At 41.9% G+C, this 15,592-nt stretch overlaps 1 protein-coding gene across 1 annotated transcript in view; it reads right to left on the minus strand.

The window, feature by feature from the left end:
- KIAA1549L (KIAA1549 like) overlaps window positions 1-15,592 on the minus strand; it is a 1,927,305-nt gene that overhangs the window by 330,753 nt on the left and 1,580,960 nt on the right. Inside the window, exon 15 of the mRNA XM_044059234.1 lies at window positions 5,304-5,488. Within this exon, the coding sequence (XP_043915169.1) occupies window positions 5,304-5,488 (185 nt within the window). The remainder of the gene's footprint in view (window positions 1-5,303; window positions 5,489-15,592) is intronic.

Below are 15,592 nucleotides of genomic sequence, written 5' to 3' on the forward strand. Positions count from 1 at the left end.
GTGCAACTAAAAAGCTTTTAAGTACCACTTATTGGAATTAACAGCAAGTTGCAGAAGTCAATATTACACTTGCTCCCCTGAACCTTCAATTTGGAGGCTTCACCCACACCTCTCAACTTCTTGTACTACCTCTAAGATTGCTCTGCTCACTGAAAAGGGGATTCTCCGCATTACAACAATTTGAGAACAAGTATGTATTTCCCCATAATTGCACATAGGTTTTCATAGTTTAGAGATCATAGTTACCATTCTATTCTTGAACACAGAAATTGAACCTCTCTAGAACAACAAAGATTAAATATAATAAACTACAGGCATTGTGCAAGTACACTTTTATTCCTTCATCTGGTCTTGGAGGAGAAGGATTAGTCTGCCAAACAGCCTGAGATTTGTAGTTTACTGTCAGCCTACACAGGACTCAACAAATTATGCAAAGTCATTCCTTGGCATGGAAAGCCTTTGCAGCTGTTACTTCTGTTTGCCCTGTTTAAACTCACCCACAGATGTCTCTGATCTACAGACATAAACTTTCTTTATGCTTATCTACAGAAACAGTGTTATACCAATAAGATGTGAAATTTCATGTGGAAAACATTGCAGGAACTAAAACGTTTATTTCTCAACTTTTCAAATTTTCATAAAATGTCAGTTTTGGTCTGCTCCTCATAAAATTATTGTTTTCTGGCAAATCATTGAAGAATTATGTCAATAATGATACACATTTAAGTTTCAGATTTCATATCTTTCAGAAAATGCATGCTATTGCAAAACCTGTCATTCTAACAACTTTCTAAATTTAGAAGAGCAGTAACGAAAATCTGTCTCTACTTTTGGGCCTTTGTCCCCCAATTATTTTTGGATTTTCCAGATTTATTGCGCTAAGAGGTTGAGAAGTAGATGACAAACATAATTTTCTTATCTTCTAAGATCACAAATGTCTTGATAATATTGGATTATTTCTCTTTATATTTGTTGAAGTAAATAATCTTTCAAGTTGTACATAGCTCACATCACTAGAAAACACTATCCATTTTTCAGATAAACATTACTTAGAAAAACAGCAATTCTTACCTCCTTCATTTTGCATATAAACATAAATTCAGACCATAAAATTTAGATATACATTCTAAACTTAGATCTGGTGGTGCTGCGGTAGCATTGTCGCCTCACGGTAGGACGTTGTCCAGTTCGATTCTCAGCTAGAGCGTCTTCTGTGTGGAGACATGCGTGAATGGGCGTGCCTTCGTTGAAGGTTGTGCATCAGGGCTGGCAACTCGGCATGTAAAAATCTACTGCCAATCATTAGCGGACCGGAGTTCCGCTGTGGCGACCCCTAACCGGGAAAAGCCGAAAGACACAACAACAACATTCTAAACTTAATTAATAAAAATGGTATTCATCGCTGCAGTTTACTTAAACTTGTTTCTACTCGCTGTGGCCCAGCCATCAAATGACTAACAGACATTGAAGTCCCATACTACTGGATCACCAGGAAACAAACCCACAGGCTGAAACTGACACTGTCAAACTGACTTCACAGATTTCCAACAAAAGAGGGTGGAAAAAAAATAAATAGGCATTTTTGCTGGAGGGAAGGTTCCACCTCACTCACCCCACAAATCACTGCGGAGTCTCTGCCCAGAATATTGTCCCACAAGTTATATACATTATCTTCAGGATCACAGAAACATGAAGAAAGGAAAACAGTTGGCATTATCTAATAGTAATTGCTGCCTTTTCTCCGTACTTTTGCAGTTGTTAGCATGCAAATAAACCACAAAGTAATGCTGCTTGGTTGTAAGGGCTGCTGTGATCAGCAAAACAACAAAAAACAAAAAACAGGTCATTCAGTCACTGGGACCTGATAACTGAACATTTGTTGACTAGGACCACAGTGAAGTATCCTACTACCAATGCAAAACTGTTTGTCTCCAGTACAAGATATTTTGCCTCTCCGCACTATAACAGCAGCATTAACAGTTGAACCCAGTCAGCAAGAAAAAAGCCAAACATTTAAATATAATCACAAATACTACTAACTGACCTAAGTAAGACACTTATCCTTACCTTATTAAAAAAAATCACATCAAACACTATGCACATAAACATCATTAAAAAAGAAAACTGCCTATGTAAACTTAATATCAAAACACACACACACACACACACACATGTTAGAATTCAGAAATATTAATTTTCACTAAGTATAGCTGATAAACTGGGTAATATGGCTACTCTGCATGGGCGGGTTGTAATGAATAAACGTTATTAAAATCAATATCATATTAGCTTCTTCTGGAGCTTTTGACTCTCAAAATAACTAGAACAACACACACAAATTTAATCATAAAACAAGACTGGGTTCTTTGTCTTGAATTGGTTCTTTGTCTTGAAAACTAGATCATTAAAGCTTATTCATTCAAGGCCAATGGTCCAAAAATGTACCCATCAATCCAATTATATGCAAATTTCATAGCCGTCTCAATGACAACCACATGAGGGTACTCTTTCACCTCTTCTAACTATCAGAACCCTCTCTAAAGCTGTCAGTTCCTGGAGGTAAGTTATAATTCCTTCACTAGGTGCCCCTACAGATCTGGACCAAATTAGTTTAAATGATATAATCAGACTGAATGACATCATTAACAGCTTTTTGAATATCTTCTGACCAATAGAAAATGAATTTAATTAATCAGTTACTTAAGTGAGGCATTCATAAAACATTCATTTAATGATACACTGCAAATTGCAAACACAGCAGCATCTAGTACCTGATGCAATCCAGTGCTTAGGTCACTGTATGAGGTTGTTAAGCCAATCCAGTGCTTAGGTCACTGTATGAGGTTGTTAAGCCAATCCAGTGCTTAGGTCACTGTATGAGGTTGTTAAGCATCTACCATGAAACGCATCTGCCAAACTCCAGGCTAAGTCATTACATGCACAGACATTTACATCTGTGATATGCATGCAAACCTTACAATGTATATGCTTTGATTAAGGGCATGTGAAAAGGCCCATTTCAGGGAAATAACTAGGAAAAAAGCCCCTTATAAATCAACACTGTATGAGAAATCAGGAGCTCTTGAGTATAGCCAGTTCAGACCTGGGGGCAAATAAAGAGGTGTGATGCTGAATACCTTTTGACCTAGCCCCAAGATACAACTATTTTGCAATTAAATTCCCAAAACGTGTTTCCATATTGTGGAACCCTCATGCAAGGAGCACTCTGTTTTACACCAGTGGTTAGTCATGTTCATTTACAATTCTGATTTATTTTTCATTCACTTCCTGAGTAGTTAGATCTGGAGACCGGGCTGGTGGTTAGCTGTTAGGTGAGCTACTGCCTGTCCCATCTACCTTTTTAGTCTTGTAGTGACTCAGCAAGTGCACTATTCTGTTCCCCCCCGTGTTTATTTACCTTATGCTCTTTCAGGCGACATAAAGGAATCTTTTCTGCATTACTCTTCTTTCTCCGCCGCTGCTTTTCTTCCGGGGGGCTGCTATTATGCCTTTTTATTTCAGAAGCTAACACCCTGAAACCTCTTCTCTCCTTTTCCTGCCATTTGTATATTCCTTACCCAGTCCATGAACACAGAAATTCCAGGAGTTTTCCCCTTCTTTTCAGAATATCTGCTTCCATAGTTCCAGACTTGCTACACCTTGGGTCCATATGCTGCTCCATAAATTATGGACCAATCCTGCCTCCCCCACCCCATTCCTCCAGCACTAGATTTTGCTTTTCTCTTCTCCTTTCCAAGCTTCATAGGGATAGGATGCCATCTTCTTATTAGCTTAACTGCCTGGTCCCTGATTTTGTGCATATTTACCTCCCTGATATTGTTTTGGTAACTTACTTCTAGTCATATTCCACAATGGGCAAGCCTTCCTTCTTCTCTGTTCATCGCTTTGCTTCTCTTCTCTGCTTATTTTGTTTCCCTCAAGTATTTTTTTTATTTTTCTTTTAGGCCTTCATATTTAATTCTACTTCTATACTTAACCTGTTTTGTTTCCATCCTCTCTATGGTGCCTTTCTCCTCTTCTTTTCTATTTCTTTGTTTCATTTTCCCATCCTGCCCTCCAGTTTCTCCTATCCACTTCTTCCTACGTCTCATAGAGCTCCATTACCTTCCCGCATTACCCAAATTGTTGCGAGCTCTTGCAGTGTTTTAAATACCCTCTGTCCCTATGTACATTTGATCATCATTTCTTTCTCTCCAACTATTCCTTGTCTTTACCATGTTTCTTCCTTCTGTCGTATGATGAAAAAGAAACTTAAATCATTGTTTACCGATACTATGTGATCAAAGCCACTAATTTCCTGCTGTTAATAACATCCCATGTTTACTGCCTGAAAGTTTCACAAAATGTTCCGGTGAGGGTGAGCCTTATCACTAGGATTATCAGCATTTCCACTGCAGCCCATTCAAATAACATGCAAAGACAAAATCAGTGTTAGCTTAATCTATACAGCAACAAAGCAAAGCAAAATCCAAACCTCAAAGTCCTTAGAACCCCCCCCCCCCCATCTGACTGTTGACTGGGTTGCCTTCTGTGTGGAGTTTGTATCTTCACTCCATATTTGCACAGGCTTTATGAGAACTCCATCTTCGACCTCCAACATCCTAAGAGCATGCTGGCAAGTGCACTGCAAATACTAAAATTATCTTAGGTTTGTACATATTTGTATGTGTGTTTGCATTGGATGGTGTGTGCCTGGGAGTGCGCACATGTGCACTCGCCCACAAGTCTGCATGTGTGTGTGTGTGTGTGTGTTTCTGTCTCTGGGAGGTGTACGCATGAGCGCATGTCCTCATATGTGTCTGCATATGTGTGTGTGTGTGTGTGTGTGTGTGTGTGTGTGTGTGTGTGTGTGTGTGTGTGTGTGTGTGTGTGTGTGTGTGTGTGTGTGTTTATGTTTGTTTGCAAGTGTGCGTGTATGAGCGTATGCACCCTTAGATGGAGTGCACTCAAATACTGGGCTAATTCTTGCCTTACACAGTTGCTTCAGGTGCTTATCTGTTTACTTTATGATCCAACAACCTTACTCCAAGACCCTGAAATTTATACCTTCAGAAAGTAAATGGAAGCTTGGAAAATCTGGAGATATGCTAATCAACCAAAAATGATTATTTCTTTGCTATTGACTTTTACTGTGATCCAGATATTTTAAATACAAAGTTTCAGTATTTTTGTTAAAGCCTGAAACTCAGTATCCTTAAATTTGACTCTTAAATAACAAGTTAAGAGAGTCTGTAATATTTCGTGCATTTCGCCACAATGTAGCAAGATATCAAAATGCTTACCTCTCCATTCACAATGGCTGAGTCCTGGCTCCTTTCTGACACAGGATGTGAATAACTGAGAGGGGCTCCCATTGGTCGTATAGCTATCAACTGAACGGATCCTGAAGAGGAATCAAATGGATCTGCAGAGTTCTTCGATGTATGCTCAAAGAGAATTGCTCCTTCCTCTTCATCACTTATAGGCACTAAAGTATGACCAGTCAATTTAATTCAACAGTATGCATGCGTGCAACTTCATTATCATCACATACATAACTGTACACACAGGCAAATTAGTTTTCACATCCACATTTATACATTAAAGCATTATATTCTGCACATTAAGTTGATAAAAGTCACATAATTCATTATACTAGCAAACTACTTTAACTACCTAACCAGCAGTAACTAGCAAATGAGATATTACCCACAATGACCTAACTTACCAGGAATCCATGAATAAACATGTCACACCTCTATATATTGAATACTGAACAGTTCAGTGTTATATTGCATCATTCTTTGTTTTTTGACAAGTTTTACAACAGTTTTTGAAATAAACGTAGAATTTTGGTGCCCTTGTGTTGGAACTGACTGCTGGATTCTGTTTTTTCTTTACAGATCAGTTTGATTAGTAAAAATCTATACAGACCAAGTTATGAGCATTTTTTTTTTGGAATGGGGAGTGTAAATTGGAAAAAATGTGTTAATTATTGTTTAGGTTACTGACTGATATCTGATAGCTTCAACTCCAAAGCTGATTGTTAACATCTATGCACTGAAGTATTGCCTGTGTGTAAGGACTACCCTCACAGAACTTTTCGATTAAGCTAGGTGGCTGGCCTGCAATAAAGCATCCCCTGATATTGCGTAATTTAAAGATGGTTAACAAGCAGTGTTTTGCATGGACTTGTTCTGATCGATATGATAAATCACGACGGCTCCTACTAGACTCTTGACTTTAATTCTGACTTTTCAAACTTTTTGAGGGGATTTAGGTTGCTTTATACACAAATCCCAAACTGCCATAAAGACATGAACATGACCTTATTTATCTTGCGTACTTCACAAAGTAAATGGCAGTTTCATTCATAGGTGTATACTAGGCTATTGACCACTAGGACCCTTATAAGCCTAGGCGTGCAACTCAAATGCGACCCATAAATTTGATTTATATAGGGTTGATTTACTGACTGCCTCTGTCCATCAGAGGCATAGGAGCCAGAGCAGGGTTGACCATTCTCATTAATCAAATATTAGTCCAACCTGCACTTAAATAGGGATACAGAGCAACTCTGCTTCACATGGATAAGGAGCATATTCCAGAGAATGGGAATTCTCTGAGAAATGTATCTCTCTCTCCAAAATGTCCTCTTTATATTGCAAGTAATCTTTTTTTTTAATTTAGTGGTTCTGATGCTGTTTTTTTTTTTTTAATGGATGTGCAAAAGGCTCATCAAAACAGGGCTGGGGTATGCCTTGTATGCCAAACAAAGACCACCTCTCAGAAGTCATTAAGATGATGAGTAAAGAGACAGGGTTTTGAGGTGATCAGTGTAGGACATTATGTTTATTCCCTGCATTCTTTTTGTAAGGAACACTTCTGGATGTTCTATTTGCTGCATGTGTCTGGTCAGGTACATAATGAAGGGGGCATTATACTCTACAATGGGTCTGAAGAGGGAGTACAGTGGCTTGTTGACCTCTCAGGATCTAGATGCCATGCCCCTGCTTATAAGTTGAAAAACATAGAAGGATTTTCTTACTACCTTGAACACATGTTGGTCGAAGGCTAGGATACTATCTACATGAGTTCCCAGGTCCCTGACTAGTGAATCAGCTTTCAAGGGTGATTTATTGGGGAGGCAGATTTTCCAAAAGATACTATAATGCATTTCTTGGTATTGAGTATTAAGCTATGGCTTTGGCATTAAGCATTTTTCTGTATTAGACCATTGTGAAGGATGTTATCATCTTTGGGGGATTCAATGACTGCTCTCAGTTTGCAATCATCTGCAAATATGGTTAGCCAGAGGCCTTTGACATCCAAGGAATAGATGATAAGAGGAGTAGGCCTAGCACAGAGCCCTGGGGACTCCACATAAGGCATGCAGTGATTGCCACTTCCCCTCATTCATTGCCTGAGTAACTTTTTGAAAGAGGTCCACCAGATTCAGTAAGCATGACCTTCCTTTGACAAAGCCAAAGTGGGATGGATCCAGTGTCTGGAGGTCTCCTACATCCTTGTTGACAACTTCCTTGATAATTCTTTCCATGGCTTTGCAAAAAAGGACTAGTCAGACTAATGGGTCTGTAGTATTCAGGATCTGTTAAAGGTTCTTCCTTATGAAGGGGGTTGACCATCACAGTTCTCCATTCATGTGGCAGAAAGCCTGTTTTAAGGCTGTAGTTAAATAATACATCAAGGGTCCTGATAAATCATATTTTAGATGATTCAGGAGGCATCCTGGGATGTTATTGGGGCCCATTGAAGCTGAGTTCATGGCTTTAGTGAGTACAGCCAGCACATGCTCCTAGTTATGGATGGAGGGGTTAATACTGAGAGTGTTTTGGGGGGATGGTTGGGATGAGAGAGGGGTAAAGTAGGAACTGAATATGTCCTCTAACAGGTTCACTATATCTCCAAGCTCTGTGAATGTGGCACCACTAACCGCCACTTCAGTGCATTAATGTATGCTGCCCTTGACCTTTCTGACATAGATGTAGATGGCTTTTCTTGATCTAATTAGCCCTCTTAGTCACCTATTTACTTTAATAAGAGTTATGGGAATTACCCTTCCTGATATTTGCGCTATTTTTCCCTTTGCTGTATATTCTGTTTAATTTGTGTTGCCACTGGGGAGGGGGTTGTTTCAGGGACTATTTCTGGGCTTAATTCTGGTAGGTACAAAAGCCTCTATGCTGCCACTGACATGGTTATACAGAGTTTCTGAGAAAAATTCAGCATAGGCTGCTATGTTCTCATGGTTTGGAGGGGCACTGAATTATGACAATCCATCACTTAATAACAAGTAATTTGTCTTGGAATGGTTCTTAACTGCTACTAGTTTTAATGGAATTACAGAGTTTAATTTTAAAGGAGACAGCTTTAATTTTGGACCTTACCAGGGAGGAAGAGAGATGGGGGGTGCAGAATTTGCCCATAATTTTGAGCAAATGGGACAGTATATTGTAGACTCTAGTAGGTGTACTCACTGTTTGGTCAAGGGTGTTTGCATTTACAAAGTCTGGAAATCTCTGTGCCTGCAGATTTGAGGCTGTGTAGGATTCCCAAGCTATAGAGGGTTAAGTAAATTCTCCAATGGGTAGGGTGTTAGGTTGGATAGGAAGTGTGTCCAGTAGGTCCACTTATGCAATATGAGCTTCTTGGGACATGGATAGTGATCTATAGCTGGCTGCAATATGGTACAAGATTTTGTCTCTGGTGATTTGCACGTGTAGTATCTCCAGCACGTTATCGTATCTGATCACCCTAGAGGTATGTTCGTTATTGGTGTAGAAACACCTCCTCCTTTAGCCCTTGTCTGTGTAGCTATTGGTCTAAAATTTGTGGAAGGCACTGAAACCTTGCACCACCAATGTACTCTCTGCTGCTTTAACCCATGTCTCAGTAACTGCACAGATGTCTATATTCAAGTGTGAGGAGAGCTTGGAGGGAGTATATATATATTTTTTTATTTAAGTTCCTGGCATTGAACTGTAAAACCTTGAGGTTCAGTTGACTTGATTTTGCTATGTCAGTAGGTTTGTCACTTTGGCATTGACTAGAAAAGGCATAACTTTGACAACAGGCAGTCAAGGTGATCTTTGTTGTTTAGGACGGTTGCTTTTAAGTGACTCAGCATACGTTAGTCTATGTGAGTGCATGTTGTGTGCTATATGGGGTGCATGGTAAGTACGTGGTTTTAAGAACCTGATGAGTACTTGTATGTGAGAGTTTTGCCTCTAGTGTCATTGTGTAAGTAAACCTTTTGCATAATGTGTCTATTTAAGGATTATATATTTGTTGACAAACATGAAACAATTACTTCATTGCCTCAAGATGCCCATATCCAACAAAATGGCTACAGACAAATTAGGAGATTGCATATCCATTCTGCCCAGTCCTTTCATTTGTGAGCAACAAGGGGATGGTGTATTGGGGTTAAAAGGCTATTAATGGAGCTTTGTTAGTGCAGACTAATAAATGTTTACACAAAACTGAATTCTACTAAATCTATAGGTATTGTCACTCGACACCCAGCTAGCTGCTCTAAGCTTGTCGGCACACAAGGTATTTGCTCTACATTGCTGCTTTACAGGTTACAGTTTTATGGACTGCTACACAGGGAAAATTTGATTTCTATGTGTTTGCTACTACACAGTGCACTGCTAACCCACACAACTGTGCAAAATTTATAGCAGAACAGAAAAAAACAGAAAACTTAATAATAAGCCCTCTGGCCAATAAAATGACTATACTACAAGTCTTTTTGTGTATTTCCCCACTCAGATAGACAAGGCAAACACCTCCTATCACAAGACGAATAAACACAGTCCTCCTAATGTAAAAACACAGTAGACAAGACCCACAAGTGCAATGCCAACACAAACCACTTAAACAACTAGGGGAAGTCCCTTGCTGAAGGCAATTTTCCAATAGTTGTACAGCAGTAAAAGTGACAGAAAGAGCAATTATTTAAAAAAAATTCAGTGAAATGCACATATAAAAGCAGGAAATGGTAGCGATTACTCAAAATAAATTAACAGCTATTTAGCCGTCAAAGGTGATTAACCTTGCCTGGATGGCACTGGATACAAGTAAAACACTTCTGGAATACAGGCTAGGACTCCAGCCTTTGCTGAGCTCCAGGAATATGAGTTGGAGACAATATGTAGTAAAACAGGTTTACTCAAGAGCAATATTGGTTTGCTTGGTGGGCACTCAGTATAATGGATCTATGGACTTTAAAAATCAGATTATCTTAAGGTGTGGATTGCAGAGATACAGCCTTATAAAAACAATAGCAGCAAAATGGTAGAAGGGCACTTTTCAAGAAGCAAGCAGGCTAGCTAGAGAGGCATCCAATGAAATCAAGGCAATACCAGAGTTCTTTTAGAAACTTTAGCTTAATGTGTTACTAGGCGGTGGGGCAGACACATAATGCAAGCAGGTAAATGATAAGCAGAATATAAAAGCAGTGAAGCACAAAATGGAGCAGAGACAATTCTGTTACTATTGAAATTCTGCTACATTTTATAGAGCCACGCTATGCAGAGATTTACCAGTAACACTATTTATGCAAAATCATGCACTAAGAAATAACTCAGATCTGGCAGTAGTACACAGTTCTGCCAAATCTGTGAATTAAACTACAAGGCTGTTGCCAAAAAGGATTTAAAATCCAAAAGAATAGCTTTCACAAGTAATTCTACTTGTGGAAATAAAAGTGCAGAATAATGCAGAAACACAATCTTCTGACAACTGCTAATTAAAATACAAGACTAAGGTCCCAGAACAAACTAAAATGCAATCAGATGGAACAAAGCAGAAAAGTACAAAGTAGTATCACCACACAGGTCACTATATTGAGATTAAGCAGAATTGAAATAATTAAAATAATTTAATTTGCTTTCCTTTTGGATGGCAAGCTAGTTATTCACAGTTCAGCACCTTTCCAAGTTTTGTATAAAAGACACTGGGTGGGGGTAATTCTGTGTTGGAAATAGCATTGATAATATTGATACTATTGGGTTCATTGTTAACCAGTATTCAAATACACTTTTGATGCCAGGAGATGCAGCACCACTTGAAAAGGTGTATTCATTTAGCGCATCTTCTCTTCTTAAAGCTGTCCCTGTTTACAGTATGTTTACACGTCAGTAATCGATCAGATTAGGACACACCATTTTGCTTCACATAGCGAAAAGTGTTAAACTGTCCCCGGGATTCATGAACCTTGCGCCAGGCGCCCGCATAGCGTTGGCGTTATAACGCCAAATATGGCTGCTGAGCGATTCAGGTATGAATGAATTCCACGTGCACTACCGGCGTGCGCCGGACCGTCTCCGCCCCCCGGCGTAGGTATGCAAAACACACTGTGTGCGGTATTGCACCATGCAAATGAGGGCAATAGCGATCCATGAAGTGGCGCAGGCGTAGCGTAAGGGCACGGAAATGTAAACCAAAAAAAACGGTTTACATTTACCCAAACATACCGGAGGAGTAACGGAAGGCTGTCAAAGTCAGGTATCATATAGGTGCAATATGCCAATGTGGAAAGGCACCGAGAATGTCCAAAGAAAATATGCACAAAATGTAAAAAATGACATAAATGGCACGTACGTAGAAAGAACAGCAGAACCCCGGGATGTGTGCACAGAAGTTGTAAAGCAATGAAATAATATGATAATGTCCGAAAAGAGCATTAGAACACAAATCAGCTGCACAGCCACCACACACCATAGTATGTATGTAAAGCTGCAACCCCAGCGCAATGGTTGTCAAGGAGTGGAGGCGGTGTCCGGCGCCGTAACCAGGTATTAGTAGTCAATTCCATGCAAATGAGGCAGATAATAGTGAATCGCAAAAACGGCGCCAGCGTAAGGATGGAGCAAGCGAGCGGTACTACACCGAGGAGTGGCCTACACCAGATACATGTCAACCACACAGGGTGTGCCACCGTAGGAGGAAGGATATTGGAGGACAGCAAATCTGGGCTGTACAATGCACATCACAACATCATGACTGGCGTGTTAGGAAATAGATGCGCTGACAGTACAGAATGCGCGTACAAATGCATGTGCACGAGGATGACTACGTTCCCGAAACCAGTCATGTGACGGCCTCACCACAACAACCAGGGATATAGGAAGGTAATGCGGAGAATACGAGGAAATGCGGAAGCAGTGTAAATGCATCCGTAACGAGCAATTAACACCAATCAATGCAGGAAGGGCAAACGCCGTCAGCTGATAAGTCTGCATGCAGACTCCTGCAGAACGGGAAAGGGAGGCATTTGAGAGCAAAGATAATAGGGGATGTAGTAGAAATGCAAAGATCAAAGAACCGAAATAGCACAGCCAAGTACAGAGGTAGCATAACTGCGGCTGCAGATAAAATGCATCATATGCCATGTGCCTGCAGGATGCAGTAATGTAAGATGCCAGGCGAAGGCAATGCAGGCAACTGTAATGTAACACTACAGGCAGTACCGTTGCAGCTGCAAGCGTAAAACCACGGAAATAATCCACGGATAGGGACGCACAGACACACCCAATGACCTCACCGGGTATACAGCACAACAGTAATAAATGTGAATGCGCAACACACAGCGCGATTTCCCAAACGCCGCACCGTAGGGTGTAAACAGACGGGGAACTTTTAACATGTATATGCTGGGTGCCGCCGTGGCCGTGATGCATAGGTATGTGGCAGAGACAGACGGAGTTGCGGAGGGTGGTGCCGACAACAACCGTAGGCCTCACAGGAGAAGGAGAGTGTTCAGACCAAGGGTGACCTACCAGGGGCTGCGAGACCTGGAGATAGTAGAGCGCTACAGGGTGGACAGGGACACGTTACAGCAAATAGTGGAGCTGTGGCCGCGCCTGAGAACAAGAGACAACAGAGGGGAGCCCATCCCAGTGGACACAAAGGTATGTGTGAGCTTGCGAATACTGGCTACAGGTACCTTTCAAAGGCCCACCGGGACATAATGGGCATCTCACAGGCATCAGCATCCAGGGTACTACACCAGTTCCTGGATGCCATGTTACCACATGCCCATGAGCACATAAAGTTCCCCACATCTCAGGAGGAGTTGGCTAGCAATATGCGCCGCTTCCACCGTGTGGCACAATACCCGGAGGTCCTGGGTGCGATAGACTGTACGCACATAGAAATCAAGTCACCACCTGGGGAGCAGGGTAGACGCTACATAAACCGCAAGGGATACCCCTCCATCAATTGCCAGGTCGTGTGCAATGCGCAGGGCATTATCATGGATGTGTGTGCCGGCAGCCCTGGAAGCTACCACGACTCCCATATCTGGCATGCCTCACAGCTGTACCAGGTATTCGCCAGTGGGGACATCACACAAGGTCACCTTGTGTGGGATGCTGGCTACGCACTGGAGCCGTGGTTGATGACACCCATCAGAAATGCACACACACACATGCAAGAACGCCATAATGAGGCACACGCACAAACGAGAATAATCATAGAGCGTGTGTTCGGGATGTTGAAATCACGGTTCCGGTGCTTGGATACATCCGGTGGAGCCTTGCAGTACTCTCCAGGCACAAGTGCCCACATATTCATAGTATGTTGTATGCTACACAATATGATTCTGCGGAAACAGCTGCTGCAGGGACATAATGCCGGAGGGCCACCAAGTCCGCCACAACTGCCAGGGCAAGCACAGGCACAGGGCGTGCGGCGCCACGGACACCCTGAGCCAGCCCCAGTAGGTAGACAGAGGCGTACCCAATATGCCTACGCCCTGGCAAAGAGGGAACGCATAGCACATACTCTGACAGTGTAGGCCCCATGGACTGACACCTCCTGACCTGCACACACAGTAAAATGGACGCCACACAAACATGTCCGCCCGTAATGTGTACCGTATGTGCGGACGTATGTGACTCCAACAAAGGCACCGCCAAACACTGCACACCCAATAGCCAGCAGAGCATGGAACGCCAACACGCCAACGACGCCGGTTCAACAGCACACGGCGTAGCCATATGCTGCCACTATCGCCGCAAGTCGACCACACATGTACGCATGTGCATACACAGATACGGAAATACATATCAGTACACATGTAGAAATATATGTACGCATACACAGATAGAAAGTACAACAGGGTAATATGGAACCCAGGGATGCAAGTTCACAGATAAGTAAGACGCGAAATCACCACATATTAAACATAGTGACCGACAACCCGATTATCCTGGAGGGTGGGCAGGGCAGGTAACGCCAGCCATGGAAATGTTAACCTGCATCAATACATATCCGCGTGTCGGGATGGTCACCAGTCCACGGTACAGTAACGGGATATGTGTAGGGTCACCACCTGTCCCACGTTGTGAGGGACAGTCCACCTTTGGGCAGTTGTGTCCTGCAAAAACATTGACAAAATGGCAAATGTCCTGAGATTGTAGGACAAAACCATTTCCCATAATTACTTTATTAGTTGCACAAAACAGTTATATTGTAGAAGAAACATGTAAATATGATAATAAACAGAATAAGCAACTGTAATGCTACATCGTCGTATTCCGTCAAAAAAGTGAATCGCTGTCCTTTGTACTGGCCGTGGGTGTGTTGGCATGCAAAATCAGACGTTTCTACTAAAATTTCCCACATTGGCCATTTGAAAAGGTGGCAACCCTACATATGTGCGTGTCATATCCATAGGACATGAGTGCGGAGATACACGCCGCCACCGCGATGCGCCAACGTAGGTATTGTGTTCAACCGTCGGTGAAAGCGGAAAGCATACCAGTGAAGTGTACGACATTATGAGGAACGACCTCATTCGGGGTGTAAAACAGTTCATGTTCCTCGCAGTACCTACAAGTTCCACATTGAAAATGTCTCTCAAACATCCATTGTTAGGAATGTATATAAATGACATCCTGGTAAATAGAATGTACTCATAGTAAGTCAGTAAAGGTTCTTCACTGTAAGTAAATCAGCATATCATAATCAACCTATGACCTACTTAGCTGAAGTTGTCACTATGCCATTACTATGTGTTCCACATTATGCCCATGTGTTTCACATTACTACTGTGTGTGTTCCCACTCCGGAAATAGAAGGTTGACAGCCATGGCGGCAATATGTGTATGTGTGAGGTGAGGTTGTCGTGTGTTCCGCTGTGTGTGTGTAATGTGTGTGCCAGTGTAAACTGTGTATGAAGGTGACATGTCACAGGCGGAGTGTAATAACAGGCGTAGGCATACAGTACAGGAACCATAGGCGTATGTACATCAGTACCCACAAAGTAGTACTGGCATCTCCTCAGTGGCTATGCACGTGGCGACGTAAAATGATGCAAAGCGCAAATGTCCCAAAGTGTACCACAGGGCCATAGCAAACCGGAGATGCAAAGGACGATGTACAAACCACGACCGTAGGTATGGCGGCCATAACGTAGACTCCACACAGTCTGTTGGCAACGTTACACAGCATCAGGCATGTACGGCGAAAATACGAATGTGCCATCCCGGCACCGATCGTGAACACTTACGGTCCGGTAAATACCGCGGTGTTCCACGCAACGGCACAGATAGGCATGTAA

The sequence above is a fragment of the Protopterus annectens genome, chromosome 17.part0, assembly GCF_019279795.1.
Source record: "Protopterus annectens isolate FY-2018-M chromosome 17.part0, PAN1.0, whole genome shotgun sequence".
In the NCBI taxonomy this organism is placed as follows: domain Eukaryota; kingdom Metazoa; phylum Chordata; order Ceratodontiformes; family Protopteridae; genus Protopterus; species Protopterus annectens.